Below are 15,233 nucleotides of genomic sequence, written 5' to 3' on the forward strand. Positions count from 1 at the left end.
GCAATAACCAAGCCATTTTCAACTCGCCTTACCACAACTGTCACTCTTGAGGAGCGTTGACGGTACACAGGGCATTGCAGCTAAATATTCCCAGCCTTTTTATTTTTAAAGCAGGAAATACTTTAATACTGGAAGATAATTTCCCAAGAGTGGTTTTTCTTTAAAACATATTTAAGAGGAAATCAAAGACGTTCCTCTGGGTAGAGCGGGGGTCTTGGAAGAAACCTCTGCGGTTTGTGATTGGTTCTGACCCACCAGCCGCTGACTCTGGAGCAATTCAGCTGACTTGGTGACTGATCTCGAGGCCGGTAAGCGAGTTGAACTTCTAGGGGAGTGCAAGAAAAATACAGAGAGGCATTATGCTGCATTATACTGGCCGGGCTATGAATCCCATGTTATTTAGACTCTAGTTCCCATCACCCTTTAGGCCACAGTGGCTGAGGCTGATGGCAGCTGCAGTCCAATATCTGGAAGGTAAAGGTAAAGGGACCCCTGACCATTAGGTCCAGTTGTGACCGACTCGGGTTGCGGCACTCATCTCGCTCTATTGGCCGAGGGAGACGGTGTACAGCTTCCGGGTCATGTGGCCACCATGACTAAGCCGCTTCTGGCGAACCAGAGCAGCGCACGGAAATGCCGTTTACCTTCCCGCCAGAGCGGTACCTATTTATCTACTTGCACTTTTGACGTGCTTTTGAACTGCTAGGTTGGCAGAAGCAGGGACCGAGCAACAGGAGCTCACCCCGTCACGGGGATTCGAACTGCCGACCTGATAGGCAAGCCCTAGGCTCTGTGGTTTAACCCACAGCGCCACCCACATCTGGAATGTACCAGGTTGGAAAGGCCAATCTCAACTTACCGTCTTTCCCAATCCTGCTACCCAATATTTTTAAACTCAAAATGCCTGGGAATGAAGTTGAGACCGGTGTACAAAAGAAAGTTATCTTCTACCTTGAACAAGACTTTTTTCCTTTTAAAAGAGACAGGATGTGTGGAAACGTTTTTGGCTTCACAGGCCAGATCCTTATCGTGTGCCAAATTTGGCAGGTGGGTGAGGCCTCCCACCTGTCAATCACATGACATCACATGACTGACCACGTGAGTGGTCTCACTTACCTTGTGTAGGGTTTCCAAGTGCGCAACAGTTAGGATTGGATACTTGGGAACCTGCAATGGCTTCAAAGCCCTTTTGCTGTTTGCAAAGGCCTTTAAAGCAGCCCCTATGCTCCCATTTCAGCCTCTGGAGATTCTTATCCGGATCCACTACCCACAACCACTCACTAAATAAAAGGAGAAGCGTGGAACTGCTTCAAAGAGCACTTTTGCAAAGGGCTTTATTAAACAAAGGCTCGGCAGCTGATGAGTGGAGATGAAATCCTGTTCCCTGATGGGTTAAACCCTCTCCTCCCACTGATGTCTGATGTCACCGGTGGGTGTGAGGAAAATTGCCTCATGGAAACTGGACCTCCTTGGCAGGCCAAGATTGGCACACAGACTGGCTGTTCTCCAATCTTGTTCTGGCCTCAAATAATTTATGCTCGTTCTGACCCTTCTCCAAAGCTTACCATAAACTGCCGTGCCCTTCCTTTTGAGTTATCTGCACATGCAAGTAAATACAAGGAGGGAACATAAAATGCTGTTGGACTACGTAGTCCATGTGGCTCAGAATAGTCTGGACTGACGCGGACAGCAGCTCTCCTGCCTCTCCTAGCCCTTCCCCGGGAGCCACCGGAAAATGAACCCAGGACCCTTTTGCGTGCTAGAGAGAGTATTCCCCTCCCCCCCGGAGCTACTGTCCTTCCCCAAAGATTGGTAGCAAATAAATATATAAAGGGTGGCCACGAAACCAAGCCAAAATCTGCAGACTCCTCTTCCTTGCCAAAAAACCTTTCTCACTTCCACTTACGTGAAACTCTTTCGAAGGAGGCAAGTGACGCTGTCTAACTCTCCCCAGGCGGTGACATCATCCGCCAGCAACAAGCCGCGTAGAACTGTGAGCTGATTAATGGCAGCATTGCAGTGAAGTCACTGTATTTCAGCGCACCTCAGCTTGGGTTTTAATTTGTTTAATTTTTTTTAAGAAAGCAATTCATGTTTACCATCTGGTTTAGCTCATACATATATGGTTTTGGCCCGAGATAACTTAGCTTTAATGCCAATCTGAGCATGTGCCTCAGAAAGGTGGTTGTTTTACGTCCTTCGCCTCGTCCTTCAAGAATCCCAGTGGCTGCAATATTGTGTAGGTGGGGGGCGGACTGCTTTTCCTCCCCTCTCTCCACCTCAGCCCTGACTTTGGTCCCATCTGGCAACGGTCATGAGCCCTTTTACCGCTCATTGCTCCTTGTCCTATCTTGCAGTTCAATCACATTTCTCAATTGATTGGTTATGATTTTGATTAAAAATACGCTCTGGGCATGAAACCAAGCTCCTGACAAAAAATTGTGGGGTGGAGAGAGAAAGAAACCAAGGCCGGCTTGTTTCAGCCGCACTGGAAGTTGCGTTTCTGTATATCCCAGGCCTGCCACCCATAATTACATTCAGGGCTATTTCCTCTGGTAATGGCATTCTCTGCTGAGGGATAATGGTTTATTGGATAATGTTTCTCTGCCCCCCACCCTTTTCCTGCTCCTCTTTTTTTTCATATGAAATAGAGGAGAACCAGTCAGAACAGAGACCCCATAAGGTAACATCAGTGTCCAGTGAGCCTGCCATCCCCCTCCAGGCCAGGGTTTAGGGGACCATTTTATATTGTTAATTAATTAATTAATTTTACACCCCGCCCATCTGGCTGGGTTGCCCCAGCCATTCTGGGCAGCCCCCAACAGAATATTAAAAACACGATTAAAACATCAAACATTAAAAACTTCCCTAAACAGGGCTGCCTTCAGATGTTTTCTAAAAGTCGGATAGTTGTTCATTTCGTTAGCATCGGATGGGAGGTCGTTCCACAGGGAGCGTGCCATTGCTGAGAAAGCGCTCTGCTTGGTTCCCTAATTCCTCATTTCTCACAGTGAGGGAACCGCCAGAAGGCCCTCGGAGCTGGACCTGTGTGTCCGGGCTGAACGATGGGGGTGGAGACGCTCCTTCAGGTATACTGGGCCGAGGCCGTTTAGGGCCTTGTTAAAGGTCAGCACCAACACTTTGAATTGTGCTCGGAAACATAAATTTGAGAGGTGCAGTCCTTCCTGGGCAATTTTGTGATGCCAGGTCTGATCAAGGGTTTGGGAACCAAGCCTTATGAGGGAGTTGGGTATGTTTTAGCCTGGAAGATCCCACCTGGCCACAATCCCACGTGAGATGTACCCCTTACCATCGCATTCTGCAGGGGGCGCTGGTATCCTGTTGGCCGATAATGGAGCCTCTCCGACCACTCGGTGTGGATGTCCCCCAGATACAGCTCCTCCACCTCCCTGCTCCCCTGGCTCTGCTGAAGGAACAAGGGCTGGTGGTACTTCTCCACTCGTACAAGGCTGAGTTCATGCATAGCGAAGCCAAGGCCCGCGGTGCAATCCCGCTCTGCTTTGGCACTCAGGAGCTCATAGAGGGCACCGGGAGCCCAAGTCCGCCCAGCCGGCGAGAACCCGCTACAGTGCTCTCCCGAAGTCTGGTTGATGCGCGCCACTGTTTCCTGCATGGCCCTCTGGCTGTGGAAGACAATGCCAACTTTGTGGAGGTGGTAATCTGCCTCCGTGGCTCCCCTGGTGATCCAGGAGGCTTGGCGGAGCCTGACCTTCCCTTTGATTACCAGGGAGTAAGAGGGGTCCCGGCAGGAAGGGTCCCGGTAGTAGAACTGATAGGCTTTGAAGAGGCGGTTGGCGTAGAACATATAGGACCGGGTGAGAAATTCAGGTCCTGGACGTACCTCACACCTGAGAATGAAGAGGGACATTTTGGTTAAATTACAGCCCTTGCAATATATCTCCCCTGCTCCCCTTGTGTATACTATATTGATGAATGTGCTAGAAAAACAGAAACTTCATTACGTGTTTTCTGGTTGTTGCATAACTTGGAGCTCAAAGGGAATTCTAGTTGGGAAAACACTGACAGATTGTCACAATAGGCATGGGCTGCTATGGCTCAAGAATCACGTTATGCCAACAAATGGTTGAAATATGCGGCATACTGGAATGAAATATGGTCATCTTACTATCTTAGCTTGTACTTTGCAAAGGAGATTTTAAGAACTGGGATGGGGAAACAGAATGGGTGCGTGAGAGGGCCTTTTCTGTGGTGGCTTCCCTTCTGAGATGTGTCTGGCTTTGACACTGTATGTATACAGTTCACCATTGGATACATTTTTGCAGAGACCTCTGGTGGTGGAAGATGGGATCATAAATAAATGTTACATTGTGTATTTGAACTGACCTATATGTAACCTACCCTTAGACTGTGTGGTGAAGGGCCGGCTATGAAGGTCAATTAATTAACAAATGTTTTATGCATTTTTCCTTGATGATACGCAAAGTTTTCATTAGCATTTTGAATTCAGGGCATCTCAAAAATGTCTTTCAAACGGAACATTCATATTCTATGATTTAACAAACAAGGCAAGGCAAATTGGTGTACCAAATCTAATTTGATATAATTCAACTAACAGCATTTAATTATCTGAATTAAATCTCCTTGGTCATAAAGGAGAGCCAATGTGGACCACTGCCTAGACTAACCCCATGGGTGCTCCCCTATGCTTCTTAGAGGAAGGATGCAATATTTATTTCAAGTACACAAACTTCTTCTTTTTTTAAAGCAGCAACCCCTAAATCTGTTATGGAGCTTCCCGCAACCCTCCAGAGCAGATTTTACAAGGCATGCACGGCCGGGAAGTTCCATTGCAAAGCTAAAACTCCTTGCGCAAGTGGAGCGGTTTAATTGGATACCACCCATATAAATCGTCCCCCATCCCAAACTTGAATGCAGCCTAATGACCATGTATTTTGGCTTACCAGGTTTTTTTTTTACAGCCCCAGGTAGGCAATATCAGCAGCAAATAGGTTTATCAAGTCTCCAGTGGGCAATCCCATATGGCTGGTGAGTAGCAGATAGTTACAAGTTCGGCAGGGCCTGAGTTTTATTAAGTTCTGGTGCTTCACTTTGGGCAGACCTTATAGAGATTGGCCCCCTCCAGAGGATAGAGAGGAAGTCAACATAGTGCTAAACAGATGGCTCCATCAGCATTTCTGCTTGCCTCATGGAACAATCTGCCCTTTTCACACAACTTGCGTGCCGTTCCAGGGCGAGATTGATATATGCATAAATATGGACAGATACCGTCCTACCTACTACTACTACTAATAATAATAATAATAATGATTTTATTATTTATGCTCCACCCATCTGGCTTGAGGAATGGTTGATAAAATTATTGGACTTAGCTGAGATGGCAAAGTTAATGTATGTAATCGATGAGAAATCATTATTGACATTTATTAAGAATTGGAAACCCTTTATGCATGAAAAATATTGGCTTATAGAAAATAGAATAGTTGGATGTCAAATTGAGTGAATACAATGCATAAGTTGCTATATTTAGCTGACAGACAGAATTGGAAGTTGTGGTTTTTTTATTTAAAAAAATCCATTTCCCCCTCTCTTTCTTTTCTTTTTCCCTTTTCTATTTCTCTTATTATTTTCCTTCTCTTTGCCCCTGTTTCTTTTTAGATTTTTAAAGTATTTCTTTTTATTTTGGTATATTATAAAAACTTTTGTACATCTTTTGATCAATTAATTTTTTTAAAAAAGCAACAACTGGAGAGCCACAGAACTCCCACTCCTGATTTAAGATTTCCAAATTCTCTGTTTGCAAGTTAAGGATTACTTTTTCTATAAAGAGAAACAGAAAATAAAGTCCCCTGGCTGCAAGGAGTCATGCACAGGCCACTTGAAGAGAAGTGATGTACAAAGTACACACTGGAAATATTCCTAATAGACCACCCTCTAACACAGAACTCTGCTTTAGTGTACGAATGGCCATGTCAGATTTGGGGCTCTGTGCAATTGCCAAAGAAGGCAAAGCAATTTGGAGCTCAGACGTTGACTTCCTTTCAAACTGGAATAAGCAACAAAAGAAAGACATGCTTTCCATTAGTCAAAATTCCCCACCCGCAATTAAATGCACAAGAGATGGTGTATTCAACAGCAGCACATTTACCCTTTACACTGCTGCAAACTCCTTACCCTGTTGAAATCCAATGACCTTCCAGCCTGGGAGGCAGGACAGCCGAAATTCTAGCACCATCCTGGAGGTGGCGCAATTGATGCTGGCACTGCGGCTCCCATCGCAGTTTTCCTGGACCGAGCTGGTCTGTGTGAGATGTTGGGACATCCCACCGCTTCTTCCCAGATGTGTAAGCTAGAGAGAGAGAGAGAGAGAGAGAGAGAGAGAGAGAGAGAGAGAGAGAGAGAGAGAGAGAGAGAGAGTGTTCAGATTTTTTTTTAAAGACACACATATAGATGCTTTCAGTCACAGCATTTCACCTAATCAAAAGCCCACTCATCACAGCATCTGCCTGCAGGCATTCTTTGCCTCTCTGGTAATTTATAGATGCAAAATTTATAGATTTTATAATTTTAGCTGCAAAATACACTGCGCTCTCTGTCTTGGCTGCAGTGATGAAAAGCTCGTAAGATGATGTCACTGTTGTGCGCCCATTTTACAAATGGGAAGCGGAGTCTGAGAGAGAATGAACGAGAGAGAGAAAAAGAGAGAAACTGGCTTGCTTGCAGCAGGTGTTAGGACTGCAACTTTTAATCATTTTTTAAATATTACTAAAAAAAAGGTGGGTTGCAATTAGCGCTGCACGAGCAGAGTTTCACTTCCACAAGAAGACTTTCCCCCTCCCCTCCTTGTGCACAACCAAGCGGCCATGTTTGCACTGTGCGTTTAAAGCATCATGCTACTACTTTAAGCACTCATGGCTTCTCCCAAAGAACTCTGGGAGCTGTAGTTTGTGGAGGATGCTGGGAATTGTTAGGAGATCCCTATTCTCCTCCCAGAGCTACAATTCCCAGCGTGGTTGAACAGTCGATCCCTCATCATCACAGACAACTCTGGGAAGTATAGCTCTGTGAGGGGCATGGGGGTGTCTCTTAACAACCCCCAGGACCCTTAACAAACTACTCTTACCAGGACTGTTTGAGGGGAGAAGATGAGGAAGTCATCTGTGAAAGCCAAATGGCAGACTTGTTTAATAATTCTATTTGAAAAACTTCTCCCACTGTTATGTACTGAGCTGAATCCTAGAACAATAGGATTCAGAAACAGCGGGAGCTACCCAATCCAACTCCAGGTGGAAGTGAATCCGCAACCTGATTGGCCTGCTGGAGCAGCCAATCAGGCGGCTGGCAGAAGTGAATCTGCTACCTGATTGGCCTGTAGGAGCAGCCAATCAGGCTGCAGGCAGAAGTCAATCCACAATATAATTGGCCCACAGGTGTAGCCCTGAAGCAGCCAATCACGCAAGGCCCATTGTGTAAATAATGTATATAAGCAGATGGTTTTGGGAAAAGAGCCATTCTTCTTCTCCTCTTCTCCTTGATGACTATGAGCTGAATAAAGAGCATGAAATTCACTCTCGACTCCGAGTACATTTCACCCACACACATTTTTTTTTGCACTCTGTTTTAATGCATATGTGCATTTGTGTGTTAATTTAATAAACTGATTGGTTTCAGGTTTCTTCAGCTAGGCAGAAGCCCCATTATAGGTTTTCATGGTTTATGTTCAGTTTGCGTTTTTGGTATACCCTTTCTCTCTCTGAAAGTTTATCAAGTGGAAAGGTGAGATATAAGTATTTTATATGAAAGAGATTAAATAAACCCGTCTGTGTCTTTGGGGATCTGTTGCTGGGGCTCGTGAGCAGGAGAGGACTGTTGCAATCAGGCCCTACTTGTGGGTTTCCCGTAAGCATTGGCTTAGCCACTGTGAGAACAGGATGCTGGACCAGGTGGGGCTCTGGTGTGATCCAGCATAGCTCTTCTTATGTTCTTACAGTTAATGTCTGTTGCCTCATTTGTTCACTTCCCAAAGCGAGGTCTAGGGAGACCCCCAGGTTTCTGGGAACATATGGCTCTGTCAGCCATTGGATGCAGCAAGACATTTTAAAAGGCTGACTATTTTGGTGTGCTAACCAAATCAAGATTCCGAGTAACACAAAGTTCCGGAGCGGCCAGAGTGGAACTATTAAAAGCTCAGCGCGCGTACAAACAGCACCACTTTGAAACGTGTCCAATAAACAATCCCATTTTAATTTAATAGGTTTCTAGCCTGCCCGATCACTAGACACTCCCCCCCTCCTCCCAACCCTGCGTCCTCTCACCCTTGCCAAATTTACTGCTGATGGGCAACAGCTGAATTGCAACACAGGAACATAAAGCCTTTCCTGGTCCCCTTTTACAAGGACAGTAATCTTGTCACTTACCTAATTTCCTGTAGCAGCGGATGTTACTGGCTTAGGCAATGGGAGAATATGCAGCCAAACCAAGTCTTTAACTTGATAGTTTTTTGGGGGGGTGGGGGGAATACACAACTGAAGTCGGTGGGGCTTCTACTAGCAGAAGAGAGATAGATAGTGTCCTAGTTTCCAACACCTGTGTCTTTTTCTGAATAAGCTTTTGCTCCACGTTTTTAATCATTTGAGCTAACCCCTCGCCACTCCTCCTCTTCCTCCTCCTCCTCTTTATTATTATTATTATTATTATTATTATTATTCATTATTATTATTCTCTAAGTTTGAATCAATGTAGAATAATGGACAAACTATAGACCAGGACCAAGGCAGCTGGTTTTCACATTCCTTTCCGGCAATAAACCTTTCAAGGTGGCCCCAGACCACATTTCGGAAGTATTTCTCTTTCAGCTTCAATTTGCCCATCTGTAAAATGGGGGCATTAACGGTATTGATTTCTCTCTGCCATATACCACCTGCTGGTTAGGATTCTGAAAAATTGAGGTGGGAGCTGTTGCTAAAACCATGAGTTCTGTAATCTATTTGAATGTCTTGCGTTTGTTTCTTTACCTCCAGTAGGTATCTGATTATACATACATATGTATAGAAATAATTTTTCTCATGGTTTGGCTTGTTTGCCTTATGAATGGAGTGTTAATATGCCACTTATTGTACCTGTTTGTATGGTTTTTTGAACTTTTGTATATTGTTGGTTTTCTGTTTATTTTTACTACTCCGCACAAACACACACACACACACCCTGCTCTGGGATTGAAAATATTCAGTGACGAGTGGGTGAGAAATACTGTAAATAATAAACAAACAAATGCTATTTTGATGGGCACTTCCTGTAGGTTGGCCACATTTCCTACTATGCCTAGGACTCCCTTTGAAGTGCTGTTAAAGGACAGCCCTCTGTTATTTGAAGGGCTGTCTGGTCCAAGTCCAGTTAAAAGACAGAGAACCATAAGAAAGAGCCTTGACATTGCCAGTCCAGTGTGGTGTAGTGGTTAGAGTGTTGCACGATAGACCAGGGTTCAAAACCCCACTCGGCCATGAAGTTCACCGGGTAACCTTGGGCCAGTCACTGCCTCTCAGCCTAACCTAGCACCACAGAGTTGTGGTGCAGATGAAATCAGGGGAGAACCATACATATTGGCTTGAGCTCCCTGGAGGGACACCGTGTTGGAACATTGTGGGAAATTAAACTGGTGGGCAGCTCACAGCGGCCAGCAACCTTTATAGGGAACAAGTGGGGGGTGGCAACCGCCGTGGGCCCTCTTGGGGTTTTGGAGGTCCAGCAGCCTGTCCCAAGATGCTAGATCCTGCCACAGGTTGTAAACCCAAACAAAGACTTTATTTTACTTAAAAGAGTAAAAATACTACAAACAGTAAAAAAAAAAAAAGTCTCAATGTGCAGCGCTAATGGACCAGAATCACTTACTGTTTACATCACTGTATACACAGTTGAATCAGTGTACCATAGTTATTCCAGATGTTTACTAGTGATGGCTTAGCGCCCAAATGTTTGTGCATGCTAACATTTCTGAGCCAATGTGTGGTGCTGCGCTTTGATTGAATCCTTATTATGTCTCCTTGGCAGAAGCAGCAAGCCTGCATTGTTTTGCATCGCAGACACTTTGGCAAGATAATCACAGGGCTCCGACACATTAAAAAAGGGAAAAGGTTGTGTTTTCTTTCTTTCCTAATAGGAGATAAGACTTGGCAAAGGGAAAAAAGTGAAAGCGCAACCGGCTAAGATGTTTTTACTTCTGGGAGAATCTGTATTGCATTGTGCTTGTGGCAGTGAAGCTTCTAACATCGACTGACTGAAGTGAGAAGGCTCATAAAAATCCCAACTGGTCAAAGAACAAAGCTCAGAGAATATTTGCAGACCAAATTCTTTCCGGGTGGGGGGGGGGACTGTCAGTTTGGCTGGGATTGAATCTTCAGGTAAGCTAAAGGGACAGGAGAGGCAAGGAGTCCAGAGGCAAGGTGGCTGCAGGAAGGGAACAGAGCAGACAATGGACTGAGAGAACAAGGCTATCAATGGCTTCTAGCAAGGGTAGATTTAGTTCAAATCCACTGCCAGAGGCAGTGAAGCACAAGTGAAGAGAGTACATCCTGTTGTGAGAACAAGATGTTGGACTGGATGGGCCTTTGGCCTGATCCAGCAGGCTCTTTTTGTGCCCTTCGGATGGAAGGCCAGGAAACAAAGTGCAGTTAGTATGGGCCTGGCCATATTAACAAAGGCAACGCGTTCCAAGAAACAATGAAAGGCGGGGTTAAGGAGCTCCATTTCACAAATACGGAAGTGCTAGGGATGGAGAATAATTTTGCAAATGGGAGAGTTGGAAACGAACTCCTCCAATTTCAGAAATCACCAGGCCATTAAGAGCCAGGTCCAACCTCGGCTCCTAATGGTTCAGCCCCAGCCTTCTTGCTTTCCAATTTCCCTCCTTCTACTGGGGGAAGAAATAACAGCAGCTGAGGAGCTGTTGAGCCAAGATCTGGAAGCTGCCTTATACCAGATCAGACCATTGGTCCATCTAGCTCAGGACTGAAGAGAAGTGGTTTTAGACAGGTCTTCCTAGAGGTGCTGTCGATTGAACTTGGGGCCCTTCCCTTCCCCACAACATGAACACGGGGGGCTTAAAAAACAAATAAACCCTCCCTTCTCATTAGCTAGGAGGAATTAAATAAAGAACAACATCTCAAATTTAAGCTAAGGGCCATTGTCTGTTTTTCTGCAGTCAGTAATGACTTTTGAGCCCAAGACTCATTTTCCAGAAGGAATAATTTTATAAAAAAAACAATGGTTCCTAGATCTGGGGGGGTTCAACCATGTTTGAAAGCTTTCATTTCGGTGAGCTGGCAATGTAGAGAGAGCTTTAGACACCTTTAACTAACACCGTCCCTTAACCAGATTAAGTATGGGAAATGATGGCAATGCGGGTTTGGAGAATTCCTGGGGAAAGTCAGAAAGAATCCTGAGAATTCTCAAAGGAAAAAGTCCCTTTGATAGGATAGAGGAGTTCTAAGCATACAGCTCTCTGATACAAACTACTGTACTGAAGTGATAGTATAAATCCATGTTGGTCTTCCAGACTTCGCCACAAGGGGGCAGTTTAAGGAGAAATGCTCACCAGGCAACTGTGATGGCCAAAGGTCACAATGAGCGTGACTTTTAGCACTCCAAAAATGAATATAAAGGAAAGGAGGATATCTGATTGAAGGTGATCATAAAGACCTTTGAGTGCTGATAGGGTTGCCAGGCTCAATAGTGGACAGGACTTCTGTGCCTTTAATTGCCCTGCTCTCTTTTGAGTCTGGAAACCTTAAAGAGAAACCAGCAGACCCTTTGTTTAATTTCCAAGCAAAGGGTCTGCTGGTTTCTCTTTAAGGTTTCCAGGCTCAAAAGAGAGCAGGGCAATTAAAGGCACAGAAGTCCTGTCCTCTATTGAGTCTGGCAACCCTAAGTGCTGATTATACCTTGTTAGGGAATTTTATAGGGGGGGCACCCAAACGAGGCTTCATTTGGGAATCAAGATTGACACAAATGCCCTCAAGGGGACCCCGTCTGATCCTACAACACCACTCTAGTATCGCACCAACACGAACCCCTCAAGGTCAAGCCCTGTGTAATAAAGACTCCCTTTCCTACCCTTTCTCTGTTGCCTGAGACTCTATGTAACCATATTTCTTTATGAATGAATACAGTGTATCTTTATTTCTAAATGAAACCCCCTTTTGCGACTCTGGCCAAGGGCTCTCAGGGATGCAGGGAACAGCCATAATCCTTTAAGCAAGAGGTCAGGTAGCCAGGGTGGTGCTCCTCTGCATATCCATAATCCATTCAGGTACCATCTCCTGCCATTTCCGAACCTCCAAAGCCAGAGGCAATACACACACCTGGACCCATTGTTTTCCCCCACCAGGTACTCAAGGATCCCCTCCCAGATACTTACTGGTACTTGCTTAACAATGTCCTGGGACATCATGCATTGTTACCTTATGTTAATCCTGTTTACCTCCTGTTTACCTGTATGCTAATGCCCCTTGCACCTTCCCCTTTTCTGACGTTTTACCCTGTCACAAGTGATGTATGTATGATGCTTTCAATGTGCATTATGGGATGGTGGTGGGAACTCTTAAAAGTTCTTGCAGCCCTGTTCACGGTGTTCAGTCTGGCATTGAACCTGCTGCGCAGTAATGAACCTTGCTGTTTGCTCCGGATCATGGCTGGACTCCTTCCTTTTATACTCCGCAACGACCACAGGCCCTTGCCTGATGAGCTGGGTGGCTGAGCATTCTCACACCCAGAATTTTGCCCTAACATACCTAATCAGGCCAATGTTCCACCTAGTTTAGCAATAAATAATAAAATTATTATTGGGTGCTGGGGATTGAATGGAATGGATTATTTGAAATCCTGAACAAAAGCACTCCATGCTGCAACATTTTGTTGCAGGGCCCCACTTGTACCTATTGACTTTTTAAAATTGCTGTTAAAAACTGTGCAGGCACAGATTTGAGACCAGTTCTTTCAGTGCTAAGCACGCAAACAAACACAAAGTCTGAGGGAATAATTACACGTCGTGGACATACCCCACCACAAACATGCATTTTGAATCCCCACAGGGGGGAAAAGACAGCATTGTGGGTGTGTAGGCTGACATTTTGAGTGGAAAAGCAGGGGAAATCGTAAACTGTAATCTCCCTCCTCCAACCTGACCCTTTCCAAAGCTGCTTTTCTTTATGTGGAAAACCAGCTAGCAGGCTTGTCACACGCAAGTATGAAGCATGCAGCTTATGTTATTGATTAAAGATATTTACTATGTACCGCTGTATCATTAAAACCACATCACAGCAGTTTACAACAGTATAATACCCCTAAAACAAAACAATAAAATCACAAAAAGTTAAAAACAAGATTAAAACAATGATCAATAGTCCACTGTGACGGATGTACTCTTAACTGCCTGCATAGGCCTGGAGGAATAGAAAAGTTTTCAGCGGGCATTTAAAAATTGGCACAGAAGTTAAAGCCTTAGATAACCCACAGAACCACCAGGAAACATATCCAGTTGTTATGTACTGTACTACTCCGGCTAGTGGCTGTGACAATGTATATTTATGTAACTAAAAATATTGTTCTTTTGCCACTCCACACTCCATAGGGTGGCTGGGAATTGGACGGCTGTTCCACAGTGGGAAACTGTGCAGTAAACTTAGGTTGACCCCTGGGGCAAGGAAAATGTTCAGAGCCCCATTTTTAATTTAATTTTATTGGGGGGGGGAGCAGGGGGGAGCCAGGCCACCATAACAATATGTGGGAGAAGTGTGCGGCACAAGAAAGGCTGAGAAAAGGGGCTGCAATGTCTGTGAAGGAAAAATAACTGAGGTGGGGAGGTGGCCCTGCTTCCTAACTAAAGTTCAGACATGGGCCTAAATAACTAAAAGAAAAGTAACCACGGATCAACAGCAATTCTGCTGGCAATTAGGAACAGGATGTTTTTGCGCAAAACTGTTGTTGTTTTTGAACTGATCACTTTAACTTATAAATCGCTTTCTACGCAACCATCTCAAGGCAATGTGAAATGAAAACAGCGAAACAGTTTTTAGAAAACCTAAAACAGCAGTTACGTTTAAAGCAAAGTTAAAGAGGGCCTTCTTGGTAGTGGCACCCTCCCTGTGGAAAACCCTCCCATCAGATGTCAAGGAAATAAACAACTATCTGACTTTTAGAAGACATCTGAAAACAGCCCTGTTTAGAGGAGTTTTAAATATTTGATGTTTTATCGCTTTACGACGATGGTGATGATGATGATGATGATGGGAGCTGCCCAGAAGGGAAACCCAGACAGATGGTGTATTATTTATTATTATTATTATTATTATTATTATTATTATTATTATTATTATTACCATACAAAATGGACATTTGTGACAAGGGCCTATTTATCTGGCTGGGAAAGTCTGCAGATAAAAAAAAAATGTCTTCCGACTGTTTCCGGAAAATTCTGGCAGTGGGCACCTGCTTGTATCTTGACAGAAATGCTATTCCAGAGAACGGAGGCGGGCACACTAAAAACCTTGCTCTGAGTTACTGCAGAGAGAACCTATGAGATCTTTGGAGCTTGTAGGAGAAGTTATTCCCACAGACAAGGGTGAGGAGATTGTCATGAGCTCCGGCACCTCTTTTTCTAGAAAAACAGCATTGTCCTCAAGGAACCTGTTCCTGAGCTGCCTAGAGCCTTCTTCAACACCTTGAACTTGTCCCTGTAGCAGACTGCCAGTCAGTGCAAATACCACATGGAAGTTGTTATACCCTGGAAGTATAACCAACCCCAGGAATAGCCCCACATACGAGTGCATTGCAGCGAGGTTGCCAATGCATGAACAACTGGAACAGGCTTCCAACCCCAGCTTAACCAGTAGGCTAAGATCCTGTTGAGACTCCAGAGAGGCTTCTAAGCAGTGGCTGACTGGCCAGCTGTCAGGGATACGGTAGCAACAGATTTATTGCACCGGCAGTAGCTTAACTGCAAAGATTTCAAGGTTTAAACTCTGTTCTTAAGCATGGACAATACAGAACTAGATAGGTCAGACTCTGCACAAGGCAGGTTTCCATGTTTCTAAGTTTAAAAGAAACGGAGCTATAGCAGGAAGCAAGACAGACTGTTTTTGAAGTTAAAATTATATGTATCCCTTCCAAGCCTATAGAAGATGTATGTTATCCTTGCATACCCAAGCAAGAAAGTTCAATATTAGCAGCCCTTGTGGTCT

General features: G+C 44.7%; 1 protein-coding gene across 1 annotated transcript in view; it reads right to left on the bottom strand.

The window, feature by feature from the left end:
* The window catches only part of APCDD1L (APC down-regulated 1 like), a 44,179-nt gene that overhangs the window by 4,445 nt on the left and 24,501 nt on the right, over window positions 1-15,233 (bottom strand). The window contains exons 2-3 of the mRNA XM_035122457.3: window positions 6,175-6,349; window positions 3,311-3,869 (exon numbers count right to left, since the gene is read on the bottom strand). Coding sequence (XP_034978348.3) covers window positions 3,311-3,869; window positions 6,175-6,349 — 734 coding nt within the window. The remainder of the gene's footprint in view (window positions 1-3,310; window positions 3,870-6,174; window positions 6,350-15,233) is intronic.

The sequence above is a fragment of the Zootoca vivipara genome, chromosome 7 (assembly GCF_965207765.1).
Source record: "Zootoca vivipara chromosome 7, rZooViv2.hap1.1, whole genome shotgun sequence".
NCBI lineage: Eukaryota > Metazoa > Chordata > Lepidosauria > Squamata > Lacertidae > Zootoca > Zootoca vivipara.